Source organism: Bombina bombina, chromosome 12 (genome assembly GCF_027579735.1).
Source record: "Bombina bombina isolate aBomBom1 chromosome 12, aBomBom1.pri, whole genome shotgun sequence".
In the NCBI taxonomy this organism is placed as follows: Eukaryota; Metazoa; Chordata; class Amphibia; order Anura; family Bombinatoridae; genus Bombina; species Bombina bombina.
In genome coordinates this window covers 104,854,023-104,880,142 of record NC_069510.1, presented here as the reverse complement: position 1 = coordinate 104,880,142, position 26,120 = coordinate 104,854,023, and the positions used below count along the sequence as shown (strand labels likewise).

The 26,120-nt window shown below is 38.7% G+C and overlaps 1 protein-coding gene across 1 annotated transcript in view; it reads right to left on the bottom strand.

Moving 5' to 3' along the window:
- Positions 1-25,602, bottom strand: part of TSPYL2 (TSPY like 2) — a 39,703-nt gene extending 14,101 nt beyond the window's left edge. Inside the window, exons 1-7 of the mRNA XM_053695858.1 lie at positions 24,968-25,602; positions 23,979-24,812; positions 22,884-22,961; positions 22,521-22,632; positions 2,930-3,063; positions 2,729-2,814; positions 2,519-2,646 (exon numbers count right to left, since the gene is read on the bottom strand). Coding sequence (XP_053551833.1) covers positions 2,519-2,646; positions 2,729-2,814; positions 2,930-3,063; positions 22,521-22,632; positions 22,884-22,961; positions 23,979-24,812; positions 24,968-25,567 — 1,972 coding nt within the window. The 5' untranslated portion in view covers positions 25,568-25,602. The remainder of the gene's footprint in view (positions 1-2,518; positions 2,647-2,728; positions 2,815-2,929; positions 3,064-22,520; positions 22,633-22,883; positions 22,962-23,978; positions 24,813-24,967) is intronic.
- Positions 25,603-26,120: the final 518 nt, after the last annotated feature.

The window sequence follows — 26,120 nt, the reverse complement described above, 5'->3', positions numbered from 1 at the left end:
GCTGCCATTGCAGACCCTGGTGAACATAAATCTTCTTAAGTAGACCCTCTAACTTCTTGTCCATAGGATCCTTGAAAGCACAACTATCCTCTATGGGAATAGTAGTTCTCTTGGCTATGGTGGAAACGGCCCCTTCCACCTTAGGAACTGTTTGCCAAGCCTCCTTGAAAGAGTCAGCTATGGGAAACATCTTCTTAAAAATAGGAGAGGGAGAAAAGGGTATACCTGGCCTCTCCCACTCCTTAGTAATGATCTCCGAAGCTCGCTTTGGAACTGGAAATACGTCTAAGTAAGAAGGAACCTCAAAATATCTGTTCAATTTACTAGACTTCATAGGAACAACCACTACCGTGGAGTCACAGTCATCCAAAGTAACCAAAACCTCACTGAGCAACAGGCGGAGGTGTTCTAGTTTAAACCTAAAAGATACCACCTCTGAGTCCGTCAAATGCAATACACTTTCTGAATCTGAGATTTCAACATCAGATGCTACAGCGGTATCCTCCTCTCCTTAACCTTGGGAGGGTACCTCCGAAATTGCAACAATTGCATCAGAACTTACTGAATGTCTGGGTTTTCCTCCTACGTTTGCCCTGCAACATTGGGAAGGCAGGCAATGCATCAGAAATTGTGGAAGACATGAGAGAAGCTACGTCTTTTAAAGTATCTCCAGCGGGCGCTAGAGCAGAAGTGCAGGGCACTGCTTGTGTGGGCGGTAAATTTTGGGACGCTTGGGGAGAAAGCTGCGGCATACCTTGACCCTCGTCATTAGACTCTTGGACAGCATCCGCTTTTGAAAAGTTTTGCTCAGAAAAAAATCTTTTCCCTATAATTTAAAGTCCTCTCAATACATGAGGGACAGAAAGGGATTGGTGGTTCCACATTAGCTTCAAAACACAAGGAGCAAGCAATATTTTGTAAAGCCCCTTGATCCATACTTGTTCACAATTAATATTCAATAAAAAAAAAAAAAAAATTTGTTTATCTGATAAAAATGTTAAATTCAAAAAGACGTTACGGTCTCTTTAAATTCAAAGTGACAACGTTTTTACCTTAAGGCCTGCAAAGTTACACTACCAATATAAGGTCGAAAAACCTCCTCTACACCACAGCTACCGTGCTGAGGTGCTCCTACCTGACAGGAAAACAGGTGTCCGTGTGACCTTTCAGCGCTGCAGTAGCAAATTTTCAATCCGTTGCGCTGCAGTAGCAATCTTCAATCTGGAGCGCTACAGAAGAAATCTCCCAACCGGTGCTAGAAAGGCATGCTCTGCACGGACCATGCGTTTTTAGACAGCACCTCAGAAAATGAGCTACGATGACTTCCTGACCGAGGCGCAAGTGAATTGGCGCAAACACGGAAGCCCCGCCCCTTGTGGGCGTACTACCTCTCTTGTAAAAAAGCTCTGTTCCGTTTTACCCAATATATACACTATTTCTGAGCAAATGATACTGAAATAAAGTTTGAACCACCAGAGCAATGATCCCCAGCCACAGTGCCTGCAAATATATGCTGTCTCAATACCTCTCCAGACTAGGAGGGATTTAGTGTCCCAACATAAGTGCCTCTCCTATTGCACTTAGTAACAATAATGGTGTGCTTACTCCTTCCTGGGTCCCCCCAGAAAATAAATAAAGTAGCACTTACCTTAACTTCTGCGTGACAGCTAGGCAGCTCACAGGCTTAAGAGGTCCTCTACTTCCCATTGACCTGTGGAGAAAAGGCATGCTGAGTAATCTTTTCCTCAGACTAAGGCATACAGGGCAGCAAGAATACATGGGAGGCGCAGTGAGAATTATGCCCCACAAGTTCCCATTGCTCTAAAGCCACCAAAGCTCTACTGAAGAGACTGATGTGGACTACGGCTACACCCTAGGACAAAGCAGTACAATCTTGTACCACTTTAAAAATAATAAACTCTTGATTGAAGAATCTTTTCTAACACCTCACTTTATCACTTCCTATCACTAACGTAGGCAAAGAGAATGACTAGAGTTGGAGGGAAGGGAGGAGCTATTTAACAGCTTTGCTGTGGTGCTCTTTGCCGCCTCCTGCTGACCAGGAGGTGAATATCCCATAAGTAATTAAGATGATCCGTGGACTCATCGTGTCTTATTATCCCATTAAAGAAGCATGTCAAAATATAAACAGCTATATATTACTTGAGCTGTTCATAGTTTTGACTCAGAAGCAGATTTACAGCTGTTACTATGTGAGTTTATTTCCATTGTTTTTATGCTTAACCTAGAACTAAATACATATTTAAGGTGTCGGGTTTATGTCATTTTCAGAACAAATGTTCAGTATATTTACTTTCTAAGCAATCTGCAGACCAAGATATATACAGAAGTATTGTATCACTTGAAAAATCCAGAAAAAAAAGTTGCCTTTCAACTGACTAAAAAGTACTGTGTGTTTTGAGGACGGATAATGCAGACTTTTCAGCACCTCGGCATCTAGGGACTAAAAATAAATTACATTATTGGTCTTTTGCTGTATAAATGTAGTCAGATTTACCTTCTGTTTGCTTCTCTGAATTTTCTAAAATCTCATGCACCTCATCATCTTCATCTTCATCTTCCTCCCCTTCTTCCTCATCTTCATCATCTACGATGACCACACAATCATCTGCGTTATCAGTGTCACTACAAGACATAATCAAGAGTTAAAGCCGCTTCAAAAGGCACACACGAATTAGTGTTGACAAAATATCTTACAATTACTTACCTGTCTTCTGCTGCCTGGTCATCACTCTCTCCCTCTCCAATGAGATAATACTGCAAAGGATTCGGCCAAAGATCTTCTTTAATGATCTATTAGACAGAAGAAGAGCGATGTAAAAAAATAACACACAAACAAACACATGGTTAGTGTTAGCCAACCACAGGGAAAGGTGCAGATAGACAATTGAGAGTATAGATAATTTACCGCAGCGATTCGGTCAGCGGTAGGGAAGCTATGGTCAGAAAACCAGCTGAAGAAGCTTGGAGCAGAGCTGCTTGATTTCTTGGTGTTTTGTCCTTTCCACCAGCGAATTGGAGTGGAATGAGAAATCAGACGACCTGAAACACAGTTTTATGTAGGGAAGTCTTAAGAAAACTAATCTGAACACAACCAAACAGGCATCACACAACATACATTTGAAACAATCCTCCATGTTTGTATTGCCTCTAGCACCAAGTTCATTTTGTCACAGAAAGCATTTGTGTATCTAGTCTCAGGACACATTGGGTCTTCACATATTGATCACAAAACAAACCCCACACTGACAAGCGTTATTGGATGGAAAAGGGGTCTACATGAACACAGCTAGAATAAAAAAAAAACTTTAAGGGACAGTGTACACCAATTTTCATATAACTTCATGTAATAGAGAATACTATAAAGAAGAATATGCACAGATACAGATATAAAAATCCAGTATAAAACCTTTTAAAAACGTACTTAGAAGCTCCCAGTTTAGCACTGTTGATGATGATCGGAAACCCACTGAAAGAGGCTAGGAAAGCAGGAACAACAGACACTCCCCCCCTCCCCCGCATATGAAAAGACAGATTACATAAAATTGAGCAAGCTGGAGTCTGTAGACATCAGTATACATCTAAAACTTTGGGGCTGTTAGGAGTCTGAAAATCAGCACAATATTATGTATAAATAAGCAAAACAATAGATTTTTACAAAATCACACCCAGATGGGCTATATAAATGGGTCATCTACAAAACATTTATGCATATAAAAATCTAGTGTACAATGTGCCTTTAAAGCAAATACTTTATATACAGTGCATTCTAAGTAGCATCTATGCTCAGATCTAAACAGATTTGTAACATTTTTCCATATATGCTTGGAAAAAGAAGAAAATCAGGAAGAGTTCAGCAACAGCTACTAACAATCTCGTCAACCAAGCCATCAAGAAGCAATGGGAAAAATCAAGTGAAGCAATCAGAAAGCAACAGACAACTCAATGGCTAGATTACAAAAGATCCAGCCAATGGCAAGAAAGAGGCAAGTTTACCCAATAAATTAATTTATTTCATGATGGTGAGAGTCCATAACCCAGCACATGTAGTATTTAAGTCTAGTCCTATAGGAGGCGGCAAAACACCAGACACAACAATGCTTTAACCCCTCCAACTTTCCCATGATTCCTTAGTCATATATATATGGTTAATAGAAAGGAGAAAAGCATGATAAAATAAGTACAAATGGTACTGCCACCAAGTGTTATGGTAAAAATAAAGGTCGTAGACTCTCACCATCATAAAAAAAAATAATTTATCAGATAAACATAAATTTTTTTTTTTTCATAAGTTGGTCAGAGTCAACGAGCCATCTCTTGTGAGATCCTTTATCCAAGCTGTAAAGTCCATGAGACCGCCATGAAATAGGATGGGAAAGACAGTTAACGGGGCATTGTACACTAGATTATTTTTTTTTAGGTTTTGTAGATGATCCATTTATATAGCCCATCGGGGAGTGTTTTTGTAACAATGTATAGTTTTGCTTATTTTTTTAATAACATTGTGATGATTTTCAGACTCCTAACCAAGCCCCCCACTGTCAGATGAATACAAGCATTTACAGACTCCTGCTGGCTCCTGTTTATTTGTCTTTTCATATGCGGGGGAAGGGGGGGGGGATTGTCTACTCTTCTTGTTTTCCCAGCCCCTTTCACTGGGTGTCCCAGCCTAACCTCATCAACAGTGCTAAATTGGATTTTTAAATCAGTATCTGTGCATATTCTTCTTTATAGTAGTTTCTATTAAATCCAGTTATATGAAAATTGTTGTACACTGTCTCACTGTCTAGCAAGTTATATAGTAGGTTCACAAGTGTTACTAGTTTACTAATCAAATTGTAACCAATAGGATTTGTCTGCTGCTTTTAAATATGTCAATTTTATTAAGTCAGACAGCAGCTTATGAGGACGGCTCTTGGAGCTGAAACATGTAAGGTTGTTGTCAACAGACTATCCTAATCTTCATTTCCATTGTTTGTGCCAAGCATTTGGATTATTTTACCAACACTAAGGTGTAAAAATAAATGTTTAATTTTTAAACTACCTGCTGCCGGTGCTCCTGATTTCTACTTTGATTCTACATTGACTGTTTGCCCATTGTGAAGCACGGCTAGCACTAGAATTTTATGCTGTGTTCAGGACTGTAAACCCGGTATTCTGTTCCGGAACGAGCAGAGGCAGTAGTGAGCTGACGTCATCGGACGCACGCACCAGAAGCGCAACCGCGCCCCCCTATTGCTATAGGCTGAGGAGGGTATGGCAGGCTGATTGGAGGAACAGAGGACGCTGAGACACGGGAAAGGTGTCGGAAGAGATCCAGGAGAGGATTGTAACAGCGTGACACACTCAGCCTCTACCCTGGGACCGGCAGGCATACACAGGGGGGCACGGTAAGAATACCTTTAATTGTTACCATATGGGACTGGTTGCCATTGTAAATGGGTACACGCTACTAATACTCACTACAGTGTGGGCTTTATGCCAGCTTTTTATATGCTTTTCAGTATTGCCATCATCTTTATTTGCTGTGAAATCTTGTTGAATCACTGTCTCTTTAAGGCAGGTAGAAGTACTACCTGCAGAATTTTCCTGCCTAAAGCTGTTAGAAATTGGTAAAGGCAGTGCTCTCCCCAAGACCTTTGTAGCGGGTGCACCCTGACTGATTTTCCTGATCACCGGCTAAATCTAGCAAATATTAAAAATGTTCAAAATTGTATTGCACAAAATATCATTAAACACATCTATGTTAAATTATACAATTAATTAGTGCTTTAGATAGCTGAAAATGATATATTAGAAAATATTACACTGCCCCCACCTGGCTACTTTATTACCCAGCTGGCAAAAATTTCTGTGGAGAACACTGGGTAAAGGTACATAAAGAAGACTAGCTGAATTGCAAATCTTTTCAATGAAAGCTTAATTTCTAAAAGCCCATGAGGAAGCAACTACTCTGGAAGAACAAGTAGTAATTTGTTCAGGAAGAGACTTTCCAACTGCTCGATATGTTTTGAATTTAAAGATTTCAACCAAGATGCCAAGGTGATTGAAGCAGTTTTCTGTCCCTTGCAGGGACCTGAGAAATGGATAAATAAGAATGAAGATTTTTTTTTTAACTCTTTAGTGGCTGGAAGATAACATTTCAAGGCCCTTACTACATTCAAGTTTTGGGCTGGACAAGGAGAAAGAGCAGAAAGCACAGATACTCTTCTGGCCGAGGAAATGGCCAAGAAAAATTTAACCTTCCAAAACAACAGACTATGCATAGGAACAAACTACTGAGCCTGACAAACCCTTAAAACCAAGTTAAGGTCCCATTAAGGGGAAGCAGGCCCGATAACTTGCCTTATCCTGACCAAAGCTTAAAGGGCCATAATACCCAAATGTTTAAGCACTTGAAAGTGATGCAGTATAGCTGTAAAAAGCTGACTAGAAAAGATCACCTGAACATCTCTATGTAAAAAAGAAAGGATATTTTACCTCAAAAGTTCCTCAGTAGCCACATCCCATTGTAAAGGATTTCTAAGCAGCATATTAATGTCTGTCCTGGGACAGCTAAGGGGATGAGCCTCGTGCACTCTCATATTATTTCCCTATTCAGGTTAAAGGAAGCTTACTATGAAATCTCATGAGAGTTAAGTCAAATCTCATGAGATCACAGTAAAAGAGTTCATGACCTCAGCACTGCTGATGCTGATTGGCTGCTGTTCATTTCTTCATTTTTTTTTTACCTGCAGCTGGGAGCAGCTGAGTATAACTTTTTACACAGAACTTACTCTGCTGATCTGAGGAGATTGTGAGGTAAAATATCTTCCTTTTTTACATAGAGATGCTCAGGTGATATTTTCCGGTCAGCTTTTTACAGTTATACTGCATCAGTTTCAAGTGATTTAGTTATGAGTATTATGTCCCTTTAAACAAAAGGAAGCAAGGCTCGAAATTTTCTACTGATACAAGATTGAAAAGGCAGAAATGTGGTCTTTAAGGACCTTTATCCATATCATCCTGCAAAAAATAAAAAATTTGAGGAATTCTGAAAGAATTCCAATGGTAATTCTTAGACTCACACGAAAAAAGGAAAACTTTACAGACTTTCTGAAAAATGCCACTTGTAACTGGCTTACTGGACTGAATCAAGGTGTCTATCACTTGCTCTGAAAAAAGTCTCTGAAACAAATTCAGGCGTTCAATTACCATGCAATCAAATTGAGAGATTTGAAGGCTTGATGGAAGAATGGACATTGAGAAAGCCAAGGCTAGAAGGACATTTGTTTCAAATCTGAGTACCAATCCCTACAAGGCCATCCTGATGCAATTAGAATCATTGAGGCCCTTTCCTGTTTTATCCTGGCTAGTAAAACATAAGGTGGAAAGATGTACATCAGATTGAATGACCAGAGAATCACTAATGCATATATTAGTTACTTATGGATTGTGAGATCTAGCATAATACTGTGGTATCTTATAATTCAAGCAAGAGGCCATGAGATCTATGTCTGCCCATCCCAAACAGTTCACAGTCGATTACCTGATTCAACGACTATTCGCCCGGGGGAAGGTACTGACAACTGAGGAAGTCGGCTTCCCAAAATGTCCACACCCACAATGCGAATTACTGAAATCATGCAACAATGGCATTCTGCCTAAGTCAGAACGCGTGCTACCTCTTTTATAGCTAAGGTGTTTTGAGTTCCACCTTGGTGATTGATCTAAGCCCCTGCTGTGACATTGACTGACTACAACCTCAAAAAAGACTAGACTTCTGTCGTAAAAGGGACCAACTCTGGAGAGCCCTAAAGATTGCACGGAGTTCCAAAATGTTGATCGGTAAACTCGCCTCCCAAGGAGACCAAACTCCCTGCACTCTCCGGGAACTTTAGACTACACCTAAACTCAGAAGCGTATGTGGTATTATTTGTCTGCACGTGGAAGGTCCTCAATCTTGAAGGCAAGTAAAAATTTTCAGCAATAGAGTGTGTATGTGCTCAAATTTGAGATTAAAGGAAACATCATCTGCTACTTCATCAGAAGGGGGTTCCTGAGTTTCTGAATAATTGTCCTCAGTTGAGGAAGCAAATTCTAATTGAACTGTACTCCTGGAGGGTTTGCATCAGTAAATTTAATGATACAGTACCTCAATTTTACTGTAAATGTCTAAAAGTGTCAATAATTGTATGTAGTGTTATCTGGTATATGTAACTTTGTCTCAAGATATGTGAACCATGTGTATAAGTTCATGCTAACAGCCTATGAAGGTGCATGGTGCTTACCTATCAGCACCTTTGTCTACTGTGTTTACCTTAGCGGCAGAAGTCTGCTTCCAGTGGATGGACAATCCGAGGCAGTGCAAGCACTGTGCCAAAGTTCTGTAAAAGGAGCAGCACACTGTAAAACTGGGGATTGGCAGACATGCCCACATTTCACCTGGGAGGCTGGTGGCATCTCTGCACTGGGAAAAGATTTTCACTCCCTGGTTGAACTCTTGTCCTCTCTTTTAACCTGTTTGTAGGTACACTGAGGAGGATAATGGGCTCAGATGGTTTAGAGAACCACTTTTAGTCAGCACTTCAAGTTTCATCATCCTCCTTCCTGGAGGCAAAAAAATGACTACGGAATCATAGGAAAGTGGGAGGGATTAAAGCTCTGTTGTGTAGGATGTTTGCTTCCTCCTATAGGTTTGGACTTTAATCTCACAGATGATGGCTCAAGTTATATTACTCAAAAGGAGGAGAAATGGATCATATCCAAAAAAGTATATTTTATTTTGCACTGTTTGAGCTTCTAAGTAAGTTTTTGAAAGGTTTTATACTGGATTTTTGGATCAGTATCTGTGCATTTTATTCTTTAAAGCAGTGTCTATTACATGAAAACTGGTGTATATTGTCCCTTTAAAAAGGGTTAATAAACCCAAATTTGTTCTTTAATGATTGAGATACAGCATGCAATTTTAAGCAACTTTCTAATTTACTCCTATTATCAATTTTTATTCATTCACTTGGTATCTTTATTTCAAAAGCAGGAATGTAAGCTTTGCAGTTAGACCATTTTTAGTTCAGCACATGTTGATTGGTGGCTAAATGTAATCACCAATCAGCAAGCACTAGCCAGGGTGCTGAACCAAAAATGGGTTGGCTGCTAGGCTTACATTGCTGCTTTTTCAAATAAAGATACCAAGAGAATAAAGACAAATTGATAATAGGAGAAAATTAGAAAGTTGCTTAAAGGATTACTTTCTGTTATAATTTTTAAGCTAAACAACTAACATATTAAAGTTAATCAACATTAATTAAAACCTACTGACCGATATTTTCTCCAAAACGAAGTTTCATAACGTTCTAAAAGTTATATCTTTTATTCGCTGATGATGTCACGTTATCCTGCCCACTATTTTCAGCACTGCATGTTCAAAATACTTAAACCAATAACTTTGTGTTTAAAGCGCCATTTTGAAACCTAGGTATTGTAAACGGATTGGTACAGAGCAAAGGATACCCACGGAGTGGGTTTGGAAAATAATTAAATTTGCAGACAAGATTTCTGATATACGGCAGAGATATGTTAATGAAATGCTATTGATAAAAAGCGTATTTGGGGTAGTTAGTTAGTAACAGGCATAGAAAATATTTACTTACAGTGGCCCTTTAAAATTGCCTGCTCTTATTTACTCCTATTATTATTTAATCGTTCTCTTGGTATCTTTATACCAAGTGAGCTGAAAAACATATCTTCCTTTTTATATAGAGATGTTCATGTGATATCTTGTCAGCTTTTTACAGTTATGGTACTTCACTTTCAAGTGATTTAGCATACGAGTACAATATCCCTTTAAATGGTTCTTCTCTATCAATTGGTTCATCAAATGTAATACGTTATTTTGCTGGTATCCTGGGAAATAATTGTATTCCTTAGATAAACATAGATCTATTTCTCTACTTAAATAGACAGTTCACCTAAAAAATGTTCTCCCATTTAAATTGCTCCCAATGATCCATTTTACGTGCTAGAGCGTTTTAAATTGTTTACAAAGTAGCTCCTTTATTCCTATTATGGCCTTTGATTTAGCTTGTGGTATCCCAACCTATACTGAATGTTTTGATACTAGAGTCTCAGCTATTAAATATCCTAAGTAAACTCAGCCAGCAGAAGAAATTACACTCCCAGTGGGGTGCAGGATAGTTAACCCTTTGAGTGCTAATGACGGCTCTGAGCCGTCACAGAGTTTCTCACTCTGGTGCTAATGACGGCTCAGAGCCATCATGAGCACTCTCCCACCTTGAGGGAGATCTGGGGGCTCCTTACTGCTCCTACCCCAGCGATCGTGCCTGTAGAGTGACAGGCATCGCTGGGGCTTCACGTGATGTGCGGTGACGTCACACGCAATTACGTGATGACGTCACCACGCAACTTTATTTATACTTAACAATGTTAAGTATAGGAGGAGGGGGCATGCTGCTTAGAAGCCTGTATCTCAGGCATCTACAGACCCCCAAGACCCATTGTTGGAAAGGTAATCGCCTAACATTTCCAACAGTGTAAGTCTTGGGGGTCTGTAAAAAAAAAAAAAAAAAGAAAAAAAAAATAATAATAAAAAAAAATATTAGCATCCAGGTGGGACACTGAACCCAATTTTTTTCTTTCACGATTCAGATAGAGCATGCAATTTTAAGCAACTTTCTAATTTACTCCTATTATCCATTTTTCTTCATTCTCTTGCTAACTTTATTTGAAAAGAAGGCATCTAAGTTTTTTTTTTTTTGGTTCAGACCTCTGGAAAGCACTTTTTTTATTGGTGGATGAATTTATCCACCAATCAGAATGGACAACCCAGGTTGTTCACCAAAAATGGGCTGGCATCTAAACTTATATTCTTGCATTTCAAATAAAGATACCAAGAGAATGAAGACAATTTGATAATAGGAGTAAATTATAAAGTTGCTTAAAATGTCATGCTCTATCTGAATAACAAAAGAAAAAAATTGGGTTAAGTGTCCCTTTAAGTAATAAAATGATAATTTTCCATTGTTCTCTCTATGCATTGAGCTTTAGTTTTCCAGACAAATTTGAGATAAGGAAGCAAGTGTGTGTACACAAAGGGATAACATAATGAGATCTGATATTACCTGCAAGCTTAACCCATTGTAATAGGCTGTGTCTTAAAAGCACAAAACCAGCTACTTCATATACACAAACAAACCTGAAAATGCAATGTCTCATACATTTTATGCTCTGCAGCTGGTATAACAAGCTATGAAAATACATTCATATAAAAACAATTTTACAGTGTACTGTCCCTTTAAAATACAAAAGGAGAACTTTCACTTTCAAACATTTCTTTCTTTACGATTCTTTGGATACATAGACTTCATTTTATGCTGTATCTACACTTGATTATCAGCTGGTTAAACCCATAACCTTATCTTAGTTTTTAGAAACAAATTAACCTCCACCTCATTTCAAAGGTCACTGCAGCTAGATCTCTCAAGATACAACCTATTAAATGTGCATGATTCATATAGAGCAGGTCATTTTAAGACTATTTTAAATCCACTTCTATTTTCAAATGGGCTTTGTTCTCTTGGTATCCCTTATTGAAAAAGAATACACACATATCCTACACTAGGGAAGCTTCTTGCCGATTGGTGCCTGCACACATTTGTCTCTTGCGATTGGCTAACTAGATGTGTTCTGCTAGATGCCAATAGTGCAATTCTGTTCCTTCAGCACAGGATAACAACAGAATGAAGCAAATTTGATAACAGAAGTAAAATTGTATGTTCTATACAAATCATGAAAGATCATTTTGGGGTTTCCCTACAGTAGTATTATGTAAAAGGGATATTTAACCCTCTCCAGCAATTACAAGAAAGGTTTGACATTACAGAAATTCAATTACTATTACCTACAATTAAGCACTATATTCACTCCTTTAAATGGATGTGAAACGCAAAAAAAAATTGTTTTGATGATTCACATAGTGTCTGGAACACTGTAGGGCAACAGTTTTGAATCAATGCTTTACCAATGTTACACATCATGCAAACAATGCTGTCATCAAGCATTTAAAGGTGTACAACATAGGCAGATGCATTGATGTAAATTGCTAGTGCTACCATATAATGCTTCTCAGCCTACCTAGGTATGCTCTTCAACGAAGGATAACAAGAGAACACAATTCATGTAAAAAAATAGCAATAAATTTGATTTATTTAAAAAAAAATAAAAAAAAATTGTTCACTTTATCTGAATTAAGAAAAAAAGGTTGGGTTTCATGTCCCTTTTCGGATATGTAGGCCGATGATAATTTTACACAATTACTCTTTAAAACACGCTTGTTTAAATATTGAATGTGTGACCATATTATTCTTCAGTCACAGCCTCATTCCTTCCGCATCACAGGAGCGAGCTGCACTTAGTGCTATGGCGCAGTCGGGCCGGGCTGTGACTATACAGCTGGCCCGATGCGCTGACTGAATATTACAGACCCGCTCAGCAGAGAGCGGGTCTGTAAAAGCGCTGACATTTTTACATTTTAAACGGTAAAAAATGATTTTATGGCTATAGCACCTAAATAATGTTATATAATTCTGCACGATGTGCAGAATTATATAACATTATTTTTAAGGTTTACTGTCCCTTTAATTTATTCAGTGCTTCTAAAATTAATACATGGCTTAACCCCGTAACAACACAGACGTACCTTTTTACGTTGCATGTCCTTAAGGGGTTTTTCAGCCCTGTAATATTGAGGGTCTTGCCAAAAGTGGCGAGCTATGATATAACAATACGTCTCACTCCAGGAGGCATTTGGCAATTGTGAGGTCTCACCACTGTTAGAATATAACCCCCTAGAGTGAAAATGACAGCCGACGGCTGGCGTTAGGGGGTAAATTACTTCTCAAGTCTGACTTGAAGGGATTAAATATTTTCATGGTCTTTGGGCTCGATTTACCATTATGCAAACGTCTCAACTGATTGCAGGCTCGCTCATATGAGCCTGCATCTAATATTTATGAAGCAGCAGTTTAAACTGCTGCTTCCTAAACCATTTCCCCCCAAATTAAGTTAGTGGCTGAAAATCCCCCCAGACTCATTTGACCAGGGTGTTTGATAAGCTTTGCTCTCACACAATCAGTTGCGCAAAGGCAGGGGGGCGGCATTGCAATTTGTGATGAAATGCAGAGAGGTTCACCCACATGTAAACCCTGTCCATTCGCAAATTGAACTATTGATTATATCACTATTTTGACAATAATGATCCTTGGTAATTCATATGGTAGGTTGACTGCATTCTGCCTGCTAGTTGCAAGGAAAGCCATTGCTGCAAGATTAATTAAATAGCTCTGTCCACTTTTACTATTCAAATGGCAAACAACCTCCGTTTTTGAGGTAATGTAAGAGAAGGCTTATGTGAGAGAAGTACTTTATCTGAAACAAAGACTTTAGGACAAAACACAGCAGCTTTTTTTATATTTAAAGGGACAGTACACTGTAAAATTGTTTTTATATGAATGTATTTTTAATGACTTGTTATACCAGCTGCAGAGTATAACATTTATGAGAATTTGTATTTTCAGTTTTATTTGTGTATCTGAAGTAGCTGGTTTTGTGCTTTTAAACCACAGCCTATTACAATGGGTTGAGCTTCAGGTGATATCAGATCTCATTATGTTATCACTTTTATGTACACAGACTTGCTTCCTTATCTTATATTTATCTAGAAAACCAAAGCTCAATACTTAAAGAGAACAATGGAAAATTATCATTTTATTACTTAACTATCATGCCCCCCACTGAGAGTGTAATCTTTTCTGCTGGCTGTGTTTACTTGGGCTATTCAATAGAATATACTCCAGTATAGAAACTTTCAGTATAGGTTGGGATACCACAGGCTAAATCAGCTATTTCAAATGCCAAAATAGGCGTAAAGGAGTTACTTGTAAACAATTTAAAACACTTCAGCAGGTAAAATAAATTATTGGGAACAATTTAAAGGGGAGATTTTTTGGGGGTGAACTGTCCCTTTAAATAACTAACAAGAAGTGACTGGTCAGCTATCAAATATTGGGAATAAATAATTAATTGGGGTGTTGAAAGCATCACCTAACCTGCCCTTTGTGTCTCCTATCATTTTAACATAAATCAAAGAATCACACCTACAAAACTAAAACTCAGTCCTTGTTAAATGCTTAAAGAACCAGTCCACATAGTAGATTTGCATAATCAACAAATGCAAAATAACAAGACAATGCAATAACACTTAGTCTGAACTTCAAATAAAGTAGTAGATTTTTTCTGACAATTTTAAAAGTTATGTCTATTTACACTCCCCCCTGTACCATGTGACAGCCATCAGCCAATCACAAATGCATACACGTACCATGTGACAACCATCAGCCAATCACAAATGCATACACGTTTATTCTGTGAATTATTGCACATAACAACAACAACAACAACTAGTATTTATATAGTGCAATTTGCGCTCCTGTTCTTTTTTTCCAGATAGTATTTATATAGTGCCTTTCTCCCAGTGGGACTCAAAGAGCTTTTTTTTTTTTCTCTCCGCTCGCTCTCGGAATTAACAAAATCAGCAGCTGAATAGTAATAGTTATTATTACCCAATTTAATGGTACTCATTTTATTGACCTCGAAAGGATGAAGGGCTGAGTCGGCCCTGCCGGGATTTGAACCTGTGACCTATGGATCTTTGAACAGGCTTTTGTATACTCAGTAGGAGCTGGTGACTCAAAAAGTTTAAATATAAAAAGACTGTGCACAGTATGCAGTATCTACAGGTATATCCGTTATATCTAATGCAGTATGTACTGTTATATCTTTCTAATATATTGACTCAGGCACATTTTAATAAAACATTAAGCATGGGTAACTCGCAAATATCTTTAAAACCACCACTTACACCAGCCTATCACCATATATTTCTACTTCATCTTGCTTCAAAATGTTTTTAAAGGCTTGTGTACAAACATTTAACATTTCATCTCATCAAATTCGAATGTTAAACTTTAGCAGGTTTGTTTTTATTGCCAACATTCCATAGTGACTGCGCTAACGGTAACAAATTGATTGCTTACAGTCAAGTCTAAATACCATGCTCCCTCTACTAATAATATGTTATTTATCTGAAGCCATCAATACTGCCAACCACACATCCTTGCCACACATTCTCCACTCATTTAGCGATGTGGAACAGATCTCTTGTAGTTCAGTTATCTCACTAACAGTACTTTTACTATATCAGGGTCATCTTCTTCAATGCCATAAGGTTCAGTTACTGGTTTCTTAAAATTTCTGTATACAGACCATACTTAAATACCATCATCAAAACTTAAAAATGAAGATGACATCCACATTTCACCCCTGCGCCAGACCTAATGTCTTCCCTACTTCCTTATGTAATCAACGTCCTTTCCTGGATCTTATCCAAGATGTCCCATCTATATCTAAAGTTCTAAAAATCTCCTACACTTCTCTTCTAACACCTACTAACCCTACCCCCCTTATCTGCTGCATTAGTCAGACCCTTCTATTGGCTTTCATTATCCTCCAGAAACAAATTCAAAACATTAATCGTAAAGGGACATGGAACCAAAAAATGTTTATTTTTGGATTCAGACAGAGCATGCAATTTTAAAAAAACTCCAATTTACTCTGGATTTGTGGCTGCACATATATGCCTCTTGTCATTGGCTCACCAGATGTGTTCAATTAGCACCTAGTAGTGCATTACTGCTCCTTCAATAGGAGAACAAAGCACATTAATAAATATAAGTAAATTGGAAAGTTGTTTAAAATTGCATGCTGTTTGAACCATGAAATAAAAGTTTTGTGTTTCATGTCCTTTTATGATTTAGAGTCCTCAACAACACTGCAGCCTTCCATATTTATCTTTGTTGGCACTATTCTAGCCCCTACCCCAGGGATGGGGAACCTTGGCCCTCCTGATGTTTCAGGACTACATTACCCATGATGCTTAGACACTCAAGTCGAGATGAGCATCATGGGAAATGTAGTTCTCAAACATCTGAAGGGCCAAGGTTCCCCCATCCCTGCTCTACCCCTTTTGCTCTATGTTCTCGTCTTCTTAACAGTTACTACCCTTTAAACTACCTCTTCACATTTCATTCCATAAAACCTTCCTCATACTGCCCACATGCCATGCAATCTTTACCTTGTTCTGCAAGACAGGCCACAATATTTCAGTTTTAAATGCTTCATAAAAATGATTTTGTTCAGAGATGATAAATCTTCATCAGTTTATGATTTTTCTACTCTGTTCCCTCAGTTTTGTCTCTAAAATTTACCATTAATTCCTTTAGTATGTAAGTCCACAAGCCCACCATGCGTAGTGGTGTTACACATCCTGGAAGTAACTCATAAGACTAACGGCTAGATTTAGAGTTTTGTCGGTAAGGACCCGCGTAGCTAACGCCGGCTTTTTTCTGGCCGCACCATAAAAATAACTCTGGTATTGAGAGTCCACATAAAGGCTGCGTTAGGCTCCAAAAAAGGAGCGTAGAGCATATTTAACGCAGCTTCAACTCTCGATACCAGAGTTGCTTACGCAAGCGGCCAGCCTCAAAAACGTGCTCGTGCACGATTCCCCCATAGAAAACAATGGGGCTGTTTGAGCTGAAAAAAAACCTAACACCTGCAAAAAAGCCGCGTTCAGCTCCTAACGCAGCCCCATTGTTTGCTATGCGGAAACACTTCCTACGTCTGCACCTAACACTCTAACATGTACCCCGAGTCTAAACACCCCTAACCTTACACTTAATAACCCCTAATCTGCCGCCCCCGCTATCGCTGACCCCTGCATATTATTATTAACCCCTAATCTGCCGCTCCGTAAACCGCCGCTACTTACATTATCCCTATGTACCCCTAATCTGCCCCCCACAACGTCGCCTCCACCTGCCTACACTTATTAACCCCTAATCTGCCGACCGGACCTGAGCGCTACTATAATAAAGTTATTAACCCCTAATCCGCCTCACTAACCCTATAATAAATAGTATTAACCCCTAATCTGCCCTCCCTAACATCGCCGACACCTAACTTCAATAATTAACCCCTAATCTGCCGACTGGAGCTCACCGCTATTCTAATAAATGTATTAACCCCTAAAGCTAAGTCTAACCCTAACACCCCCCTAAATTAAATATAATTTACATCTAACGAAATTAATTAACTCTTATTAAATAAATTATTCCTATTTAAAGCTAAATACTTACCTGTAAAATAAATCCTAATATAGCTACAATATAAATTATATTTATATTATAGCTATTTTAGGATTAATATTTATTTTACAGGTAACTTTGTATTTATTTTAACCAGGTACAATAGCTATTAAATAGTTAAGAACTATTTAATAGCTAAAATAGTTAAAATAATTACAAAATTACCTGTAAAATAAATCCTAACCTAAGTTACAATTAAACCTAACACTACACTATCAATAAATACATTAAATACAATACCTACAAATAACTACAATGAAATAAACTATCTAAAGTACAAAAAATAAAAAAGAACTAAGTTACAAAAAATAAAAAAATATTTACAAACATAAGAAAAATATTAGAACAATATTAAACTAATTACACGTACTCTAAGCCCCCTAATAAAATAACAAAGCCCCCCAAAATAAAAAAATGCCCTACCCTATTCTAAATTACTAAAGTTCAAAGCTCTTTTACCTTACCAGCCCTGAACAGGGCCCTTTGCGGGGCATGCCCCAAGAAGTTCAGCTCTTTTGCCTGTAAAAAAAAAAAACATACAATACCCCCCCCAACATTACAACCCACCACCCACATACCCCTAATCTAACCCAAACCCCCCTTAAATAAAGCTAACACTAAGCCCCTGAAGATCTTCCTACCTTATCTTCACCATACCAGGTTCACCGATCGATCCAGAAGAGCTCCTCCGATGTCCTGATCCAAGCCCAAGCGGGGGGCTGAAGAGGTCCATGATCCGGCTGAAGTCTTCATCCAAGCGGGGCAGAAGAGGTCTTCCATCCGATTGAAGTCTTCATCCAAGCGGGATCTTCTATGGTCATCCATCCGGAGCGGAGCGGCAGGATCCTGAAGACCTCCGACGCGGAACATCCATCCTGGCCGACGACTGAACGACGAATGACGGTTCCTTTAAATGACGTCATCCAAGATGGCGTCCCTCGAATTCCGATTGGCTGATAGGATTCTATCAGCCAATCAGAATATTCCTACCTTAATTCCGATTGGCTGACAGAATCCTATCAGCCAATCGGAATTCGAGGGACGCCATCTTGGATGACGTCATTTAAAGGAACCGTCATTCGTCGTTCAGTCGTCGGCCAGGATGGATGTTCCGCGTCAGAGGTCTTCAGGATCCTGCCTCTCCGGATGGATGACCATAGAAGATCGGATCATGGACCTCTTCAGCCCCCCGCTTGGGCTTGGAACAGGACATCGGAGGAGCTCTTCTGGATCGATCGGTGAACCTGGTATGGTGAAGATAAGGTAGGAAGATCTTCAGGGGCTTAGTGTTAGGTTTATTTAAGGGGGTTTTGGGTTAGATTAGGGGTATGTGGGTGGTGGGTTGTAATGTTGGGGGGGGGGGGGGGTATTGTATGGTTTTTTTTTACAGGCAAAAGAGCTGAACTTCTTGGGGCATGCCCCGCAAAGGGCCCTGTTCAGGGCTGGTAAGGTAAAAGAGCTTTGAACTTTAGTAATTTAGAATAGGGTAGGGCATTTTTTTTATTTTGGGGGGCTTTGTTATTTTATTAGGGGGCTTAGAGTACGTGTAATTAGTTTAAAATTGTTGTAATATTTTTCTTATGTTTGTAAATATTTTTTTATTTTTTGTAACAGTTCTTTTTTATTTTTTGTACTTTAGTTAGTTTATTTCATTGTAGTTATTTGTAGGTATTGTATTTAATGTATTTATTGATAGTGTAGTGATTAGGGGGTTAATAAGTGTAGGCAGGTGGAGGCGACGTTGAGGGGGTAGATTAGGGGTTAATAAATATAATATAGGGGTCGGCGGTGTTAGGGGCAGCAGATTAGGGGTACATAAGTATAACGTAGGTGGCGGTCGGCAGATTAGGGGTTAAAAAAATTTAATCGAGTGGCGGCGATGTGGGGGGACCTCGGTTTAGGGGTACATAGGTAGTTTATGGGTGTTAGTGTACTTTAGAGTACAGTAGTTAAGAGCTTTATGAACCGGCGTGAGCCCAGAAAGCTCTTAACTACTGACTTTTTTCCTGCGGCTGGAGTTTTGTCGTTAGATGTCTAACGCTCACTTCAGACACGACTCTAAATACTGAAGTTAGAAAAATCCCATTGAAAAGATAGGATACGTAATTTACGTAAGGGGATCTGCGGTATGGAAAAGTCGCGGCTGAAAAGTGAGAGTTAGACCCTTTTTTGAGTGACTCCAAATACCGGAGGTAGCCTAAAACCAGCGTTAGGAGACTCTAACGCTGGTTTTCACGGCTAACGCCAAACTCCAAATCTAGGCCTAACTCTCTACCCCAAAACATTCTACATAATTGTGGTTTTTCCAATGTGTAATCAAGTGACAACTTTAGGGGATAGTATATTAATCCTATACTATACTGAGTCTTGGAGTATTATATAAATTTCCATTGTATCATAACTCAAGTTCTAACGGGCCACAGAAAGTTTAGATTTTAAAGTTCTTTCTTTTGTTTCGTCATAGGTGAATTAAATAGTCTCACAGACTCACAAAAACTATAAAAACTCCCAGTGAAACAAACCCCTACAATTCCCTGGGACCAGAAAGAATAAAGCTTGGAGGTAACTCTCCAAGTATTAGATCCAACGGATATCAGACCTGGAGAGCTTTGTCTCAGAGTATTAAAATTATTACATGTTGCACTATCTCCAGTTTAATAGGTTAAGCATTTATAATTGGACAACTTTTCTCCTGTACTTTATTGGAGGGCCCTTTAGTGGTTTTAAGCCCTGTAATAACTCGGGTATCACCGAAAGCAGCAAGACCCACTATTACTACATGCCTCAGTAAAGGAGGCATTCGGTATTGGTGTGGTCTGTTGGCAAGAGCTTGACTATTAACCCCTTAGAGTGAAATCTAAAGCTGATGGTAAGGGTATGTTGGCTGTTGTTAAGGGGTGAAAAATAACAATTTAAATACTTTTATTTAACTAAAAAAATAACATAGGTGTCACTTTTTTACAGCTTGCCCCTTCATCCTCACGCTTAGCTTTTTGTGCAGATCTGTTCCACTCCAAACAATCTTCTATTAATAGAATTTCTTGAAACTTAAACATTAAATACAGTTAATTACATAACTGACAGATAGTAAAAAGTCAATGCAATAGCAGTACCTTTGAATTTTAAATTAGTAGATTTTTTTTAAGCAGATTCCAAAGTTAATTCCATTTCCCTCACCATGTATCATGTGGCAGTTACCACAAAACACATATGTATATACTGTGCACTCTTTCACATGTTAAGTAGAAGCTGGTGCCTCAAAGTGTGTATGTAAAAAGAATTTGCACATTTTGATTATATAAGTAAATTGCATGCTCTATCTGAATCATGAAAGCTTAATTTTGAATTTAATGCACCATTATGGAGGTAAGTGGTTGATTCTGTGTAGAAAGATTTGCAGAGGAACAATGGGATTAAAGTGATGGTAAACAAAGAGTAAATCAAATACAAATATGAAATCCTGGTTGAATAAAATGTATATATAGTGGTACCTTTTCTTCATTGTAGAATCATTCCTGAAGGGGTTAAAAAAACTCCATAGTTTATTATCCTTGTTCTCACCAATGACTGCCTCCTTATCAACAAAGGAAGATATTTTACCTAGGTATTCACACCCCACTGTAAAGAGACTTTAATCAGCCAATTAGGATGCCAGCCCCAGGACATGCAAGGGAGTGTGCATCTGGTATGTGCAGGCAAAGTCATGTTTTATTCCTATTCAGTATAAAGGAAAATTACTATGAAATCTCATGAGATCACAGCAAGGCAAAGTATGACATCAGCACTGCTAATGCTGATTGGCTTTTATTTTTTTTAAAACTTTCAGCTGGACAACAGCTAAAGTATAACTATTTATAGAGCACTTACTTTGGTGAGCTGAAGAAATGTTGAGACAAATATCTTCCTTTTCTTAGACAGAAAAATTGCCCAAAATAATCTTACAGAAACCTCTGAAAGAGTATGGCACTGTGAATGGATTAATTAAATGAATTTACCAAAAAAAAAAAATGTAACCCTTAACCCCTGTTTTCAGGATGAATAACCTATGGATAATAAAGTAATCCCAACGGAACAAAAACAAGATAAGCATTAAAATCCTCAGCTAGTACCGCTAAGGAACAAATTCAGACATGTTGTGTTAGTAAAGGTATAAAGAAATACAGTATCTTAATACTCATCTAGTAGTAGTTTTCTAATCCAAACTGCATGGGAAACAACACTTAAGATTCTTTTTAAAGATTTAGGGCTAGATTATAAGTGGAGCACTAAATTATCTTGCGCCAGCAAAAGGGCAAATTTGCCCGTTTGCGGGTGTGCGATAATTAACCAGCCATTACAAGGGAATAGTTTTTGCTACTGGGAGCTCGCGACAACAATTAGCACTTATAAAATTAACCAGAAATCAGGTCTCTCATTAATTTTATAAACGTGCCCCAAAATACAATCTAGTTTATTTAATTAAAAAATAAAGATAGCATATTTATGTTTTAATAAAATTACTGCACTAGGCAGTACTTTGGGGGTAAAGTTGGCGGGTGCGGGGTGTTAGAAAACTAAACAAAAAAACAGGACTGAAAAGTGCCTTTACATAGCGGTCTATGGGAATTGTGTGTTCCTAGTAAATATATAGGTATATACTTGCTTAAATACATATATATTTATGTGTTAATATGTGTATATACACATAAATATGTATGTATATAATCATTTACATATATATTTAATATTGCTGCCCATCGCTGCGCTACTTAGCCAATTCGCTGTGCTATAGGAGCATATGGAAGGGTGCTCTTGTGAGTGCAATGCTTCCCAGTAATGCGAACGTGAGATCGCGTTTGCATTGCTGAAAACTTGTAATACCAGCGCACATTAGCGTGTGCTGGTATTACACAGTGGAGGGCAAATATCGCTTTCATAAAAGCGATATTTAGCGATCCACTGAAATCTGGCCCAAAATTTTATCATTACTTCTTTTTGCAAGCCTATATTACTGTTTATAGATCTCTATACAAAAAGGTATGCAAAAGGAATGCTCAACAAATGCTACTTTCAGTTCGACATAATACATTGCAAAAATTAGCAAGGCATTCTGAATAAATTATAAAAGATATTCACAAAGGCTGCAACTTTTAAAGTCATTTATAAACATTTACTAAGTTCTCTTTTTGCGAGGTACATTTTATTTCATTAAATGATTAATACTGAAGTGCAGCTCATTGATTAGAAAGCCCCACTCACCAGAACCACCATACTGGAACTCCTTTATGATTACTTCATTCTTGAAGTAGGGATTGGGGTTAAAATAGAACTTGATCTTGCAGCTTGATTTCAGGTGAGTGAAATCTTCTACCTATTGTCAGAAAGAGAGGAAAGCAAAGAATAACAAGGAGATTGTTATCAGAAAACATGTCACACACTAATACATAAAGTGCAAGAAAATGCATCAGTAAACAGATGTTTCTATATGTTCTAGATTGGCTCAAAGATGTGGGGACAGAAATGGTGTGATATGTGTGGGTTCCATTCTACTGATACTATTAGAGAGACACTATATATGGGAAATTGGGATATTCAATGTTGCCTAGAACCACTGAAACCTACCTGCAAATTATTCATATAACTCAGTGTATCTTCATCTCGGTCATCTATCATGGCAGAGAGCTGAGGGTGATTGAGGAACTGGAGAGTATAGGTTAAGGAAGGCACACTCACTAAAACCTGCTAAGTACAGTAATCTTGTGCTACCAATTACTAGAAACACATGCCATAATTTACCTATGTAACCTTATCTCCTTCTAAACCAGGTATTGTTTGCAAAAGGCAGCTGTGTAATCTGTTCCTGGGAGACAGCTCTGCGGAAGATGATGAGCAGTTTATTCATAAACACAGGCAATTAAGATTTCAGTCTCCAGGAAAAGGAATCCTGTCAGTCCAGAATTTACAAGCCAATGTTTAACATAGGCCACTTTTACATTTAGTCTTGCACAGGCAGAGCTGGCACTAGGACCTCAAAGGCAACGTACTGCTGCTAATTAACACCGTAGGCCAATCTTGACAGCAGGTGCTGTGTCGGATTATGAGAATTTATCAAGCTGTACTGTTGAAAAGGCAAAGCCTAACTAGCACTGAACTAAGACTAAAATTGGGAAAACCTCCTGCCCTGCAGTCTATTATTTAGTATTATTATGACAGTAAATAAAAAAAGCCCATCTACTCAACCAGTTCTGTTTCATTGTATTCAACATATTTGCCTGAACCCTTTTTTTGTGTGGTAAATTTCCCCTTCTCTGTTACTGCTCATATCTACACTTCCTAATATAGTGATTATTTTTATCCCCACCAGAATATAAATACCTTATAAAAATCTAACTCATCAGACTTGCATTTTCTAGCCGACACATAAAAAGGTCTATATTGATAGGTTTATTTTCTGAGTAACCACCCGATTAAAATGAATTAAGGGTACATTATTATTATTTTTTTAGGTAACTACCCATGGGTCGTCCCTGCTGATGTACTGTCAAATCATTGACCTCTTGTACATTGCATCCTCTTAAAGGCTGTCAAGGCAGTAGAGCAGCAGGGATAGGGGCAGCCAAAGAAAGTGAGTTTTCTTTTATAATGAATATAAAGCAGTTTGTTTTTTGGAGTTCAATATCCTTTAAATGATTAAAGAAAGTGAGATTAAAAGGATACAGCAGTAACCCAAAAGCCTGGGATTGTGCGTATAATGGAATTCCTTTTCTGGATATGCGGTTTTCGGAGCTGGCCATAACGCCTTTTCAGCTGGAGCAGTGCTCGTTCAGCTCGGTCGTTTACAACCCTGAGCTCCTGCTGCACTGACTCCAAAGCCTGCAGTGAACGTTCATTGCTTTTGGGTTGGGTACCCACAGAAACAATACAGCATTCATCACCCTCGCTGCATGAGAGAAGATCCCCTAAATCGGAATCAGAGGAAAGTGGAGACAACACAGAAGGCTCATCATCTGTATCTGCCATCTCCGGGCTTTGCTGTGTCATCCTTTTTCGCTGATCTAAAGATTCCTCATTGGCGTCACCAACTCGATTTGTCAGAGTTGGCTTTGAAAGCTTTGTGAGATTCTCACCCGTTTCACCTCCTTCAGGGACATGGGGTGGACCCATGGCACTTTCCCCTGTGTCACCTCTCTCAGGAGTGCATCGCGGAAGATGCACAAGATTATCATTCATACTTCCTCTTTCTGGCGTATGCAATGCAACGTTGACTGGTTGATCTTCACTTTCTGCTGCCTTCGGATGCGGCTCTGCTGTCTCTCGCCAGGTTGTCATCTCCCACAGTGCTTGCGCCGCCTCTGCCTCTTGGCTGCCTGGCACATCCCCACCATCTCTTTTCCCTTTCTTGTCTGCTTCCACAAGACGTCGTTGTTTGGCCACAGGTGCCCGGCAATCTTCTTTATCCTCTGGGCAACTCATCATTGCAAAATCTTGAGGCAACAGCAACTTGTCTTTTGTCCAATGATCCGTCACAGCCAAACCACATAGCCCATGACACTATTATGTAAAAAATAAATGGTCAGTATTACAAAAATGCACTTTTTTACCTCATAAATATGTGATAACCAACAATGCCAGCTGTGTTAATGCCCAAATTAATATATAATTTACAACCCATGTAACAAATGTCTGTGACATTATGGCAAACTCACCAAATGGAATATCACCCCCAAAAATAAATTGTCACTCAGAGCAGCACACGACCTGTCAAGTCGTGACGTCACTGTCCCTGTCAAACAGACACACCAGTCCGCGGGCAACACGTCACTCCGGGTACCAGCCACGTGACCAACGGCGGCGCGAGCCCGGGCACTGCTCCCGCCTAACACTAGCAGCTCGCGGACAGCTTTCTCCGCTGACAGCAACCAGAGCGCGCTTTTCCCCGCCTCCTGGTTGTCGATCAAACCAAAACTAACCAATGAACACAAGTTACAGGATGACTGGCACGATTCCGCCTTTTCCTGCGGCCAATGGGATTTCAGAATCATCTGGGTACTGCTTGTTGTTGTTATCGTTGTAAGTGACAGAGAGGCTTGGAACGCAAACTGAGAGGTGGGCGATCCTCGTGATGAGGGCGGGGTTTGATGCCACCCTGGAGAGTTCCCGCATTTTTGTTTTCCCTTAGTGGCTGAAGTACTAGTTCCCATAATGCACATGGGCTGATGTGTTTGTGAGGAGCAGACAGATCCATGTATTGTACTGCTGGTACCCATTTGCCATGCTCTGTGCCCTTGGTGGCATTTGAGGATCATGTAATGGCTGCATCAATGGCGTTTGCGCGTGGTTAGTTTGTTGTGTGAGAGAAACTATAGGTATATATAGCTCAGACGGTAGCTGTTGATTGTGTAGTTCTAAGCTGTTTGCTTTTTGACACCTTACACCATTTTTTTTTGTTTTTTTACTGAAGTAGCTTTAATTAAAGGGGCATTCTGGTCATAATTTAAATTCACATAGATTAATTACATATTTGAATAGAAACACATATTTTTACAATATACATGTATTGACAAAAATGATTCTAGTAAAAGTTATTACTGTTTTAGTGTTAACATTTTTCTCAGCACATGCATGTGAAGCATAGCTAGATATTCTCATAGTGCAGCTGCTCAGTGAACCAGTGGGGCTTGTATGTATCATGTTGCCAATTAAAGGGATTCTAAACAAATGTTTTTTCATGATTCAGATAAAGCATGCAAATTTTCTTTTTTTTTTTTTTTACCTTTATTTATAAACCAAATTATTATTCAAAAACAGAAATAAAAAAAAAAAAAAAATATATATATATATATATATATATATAATAAA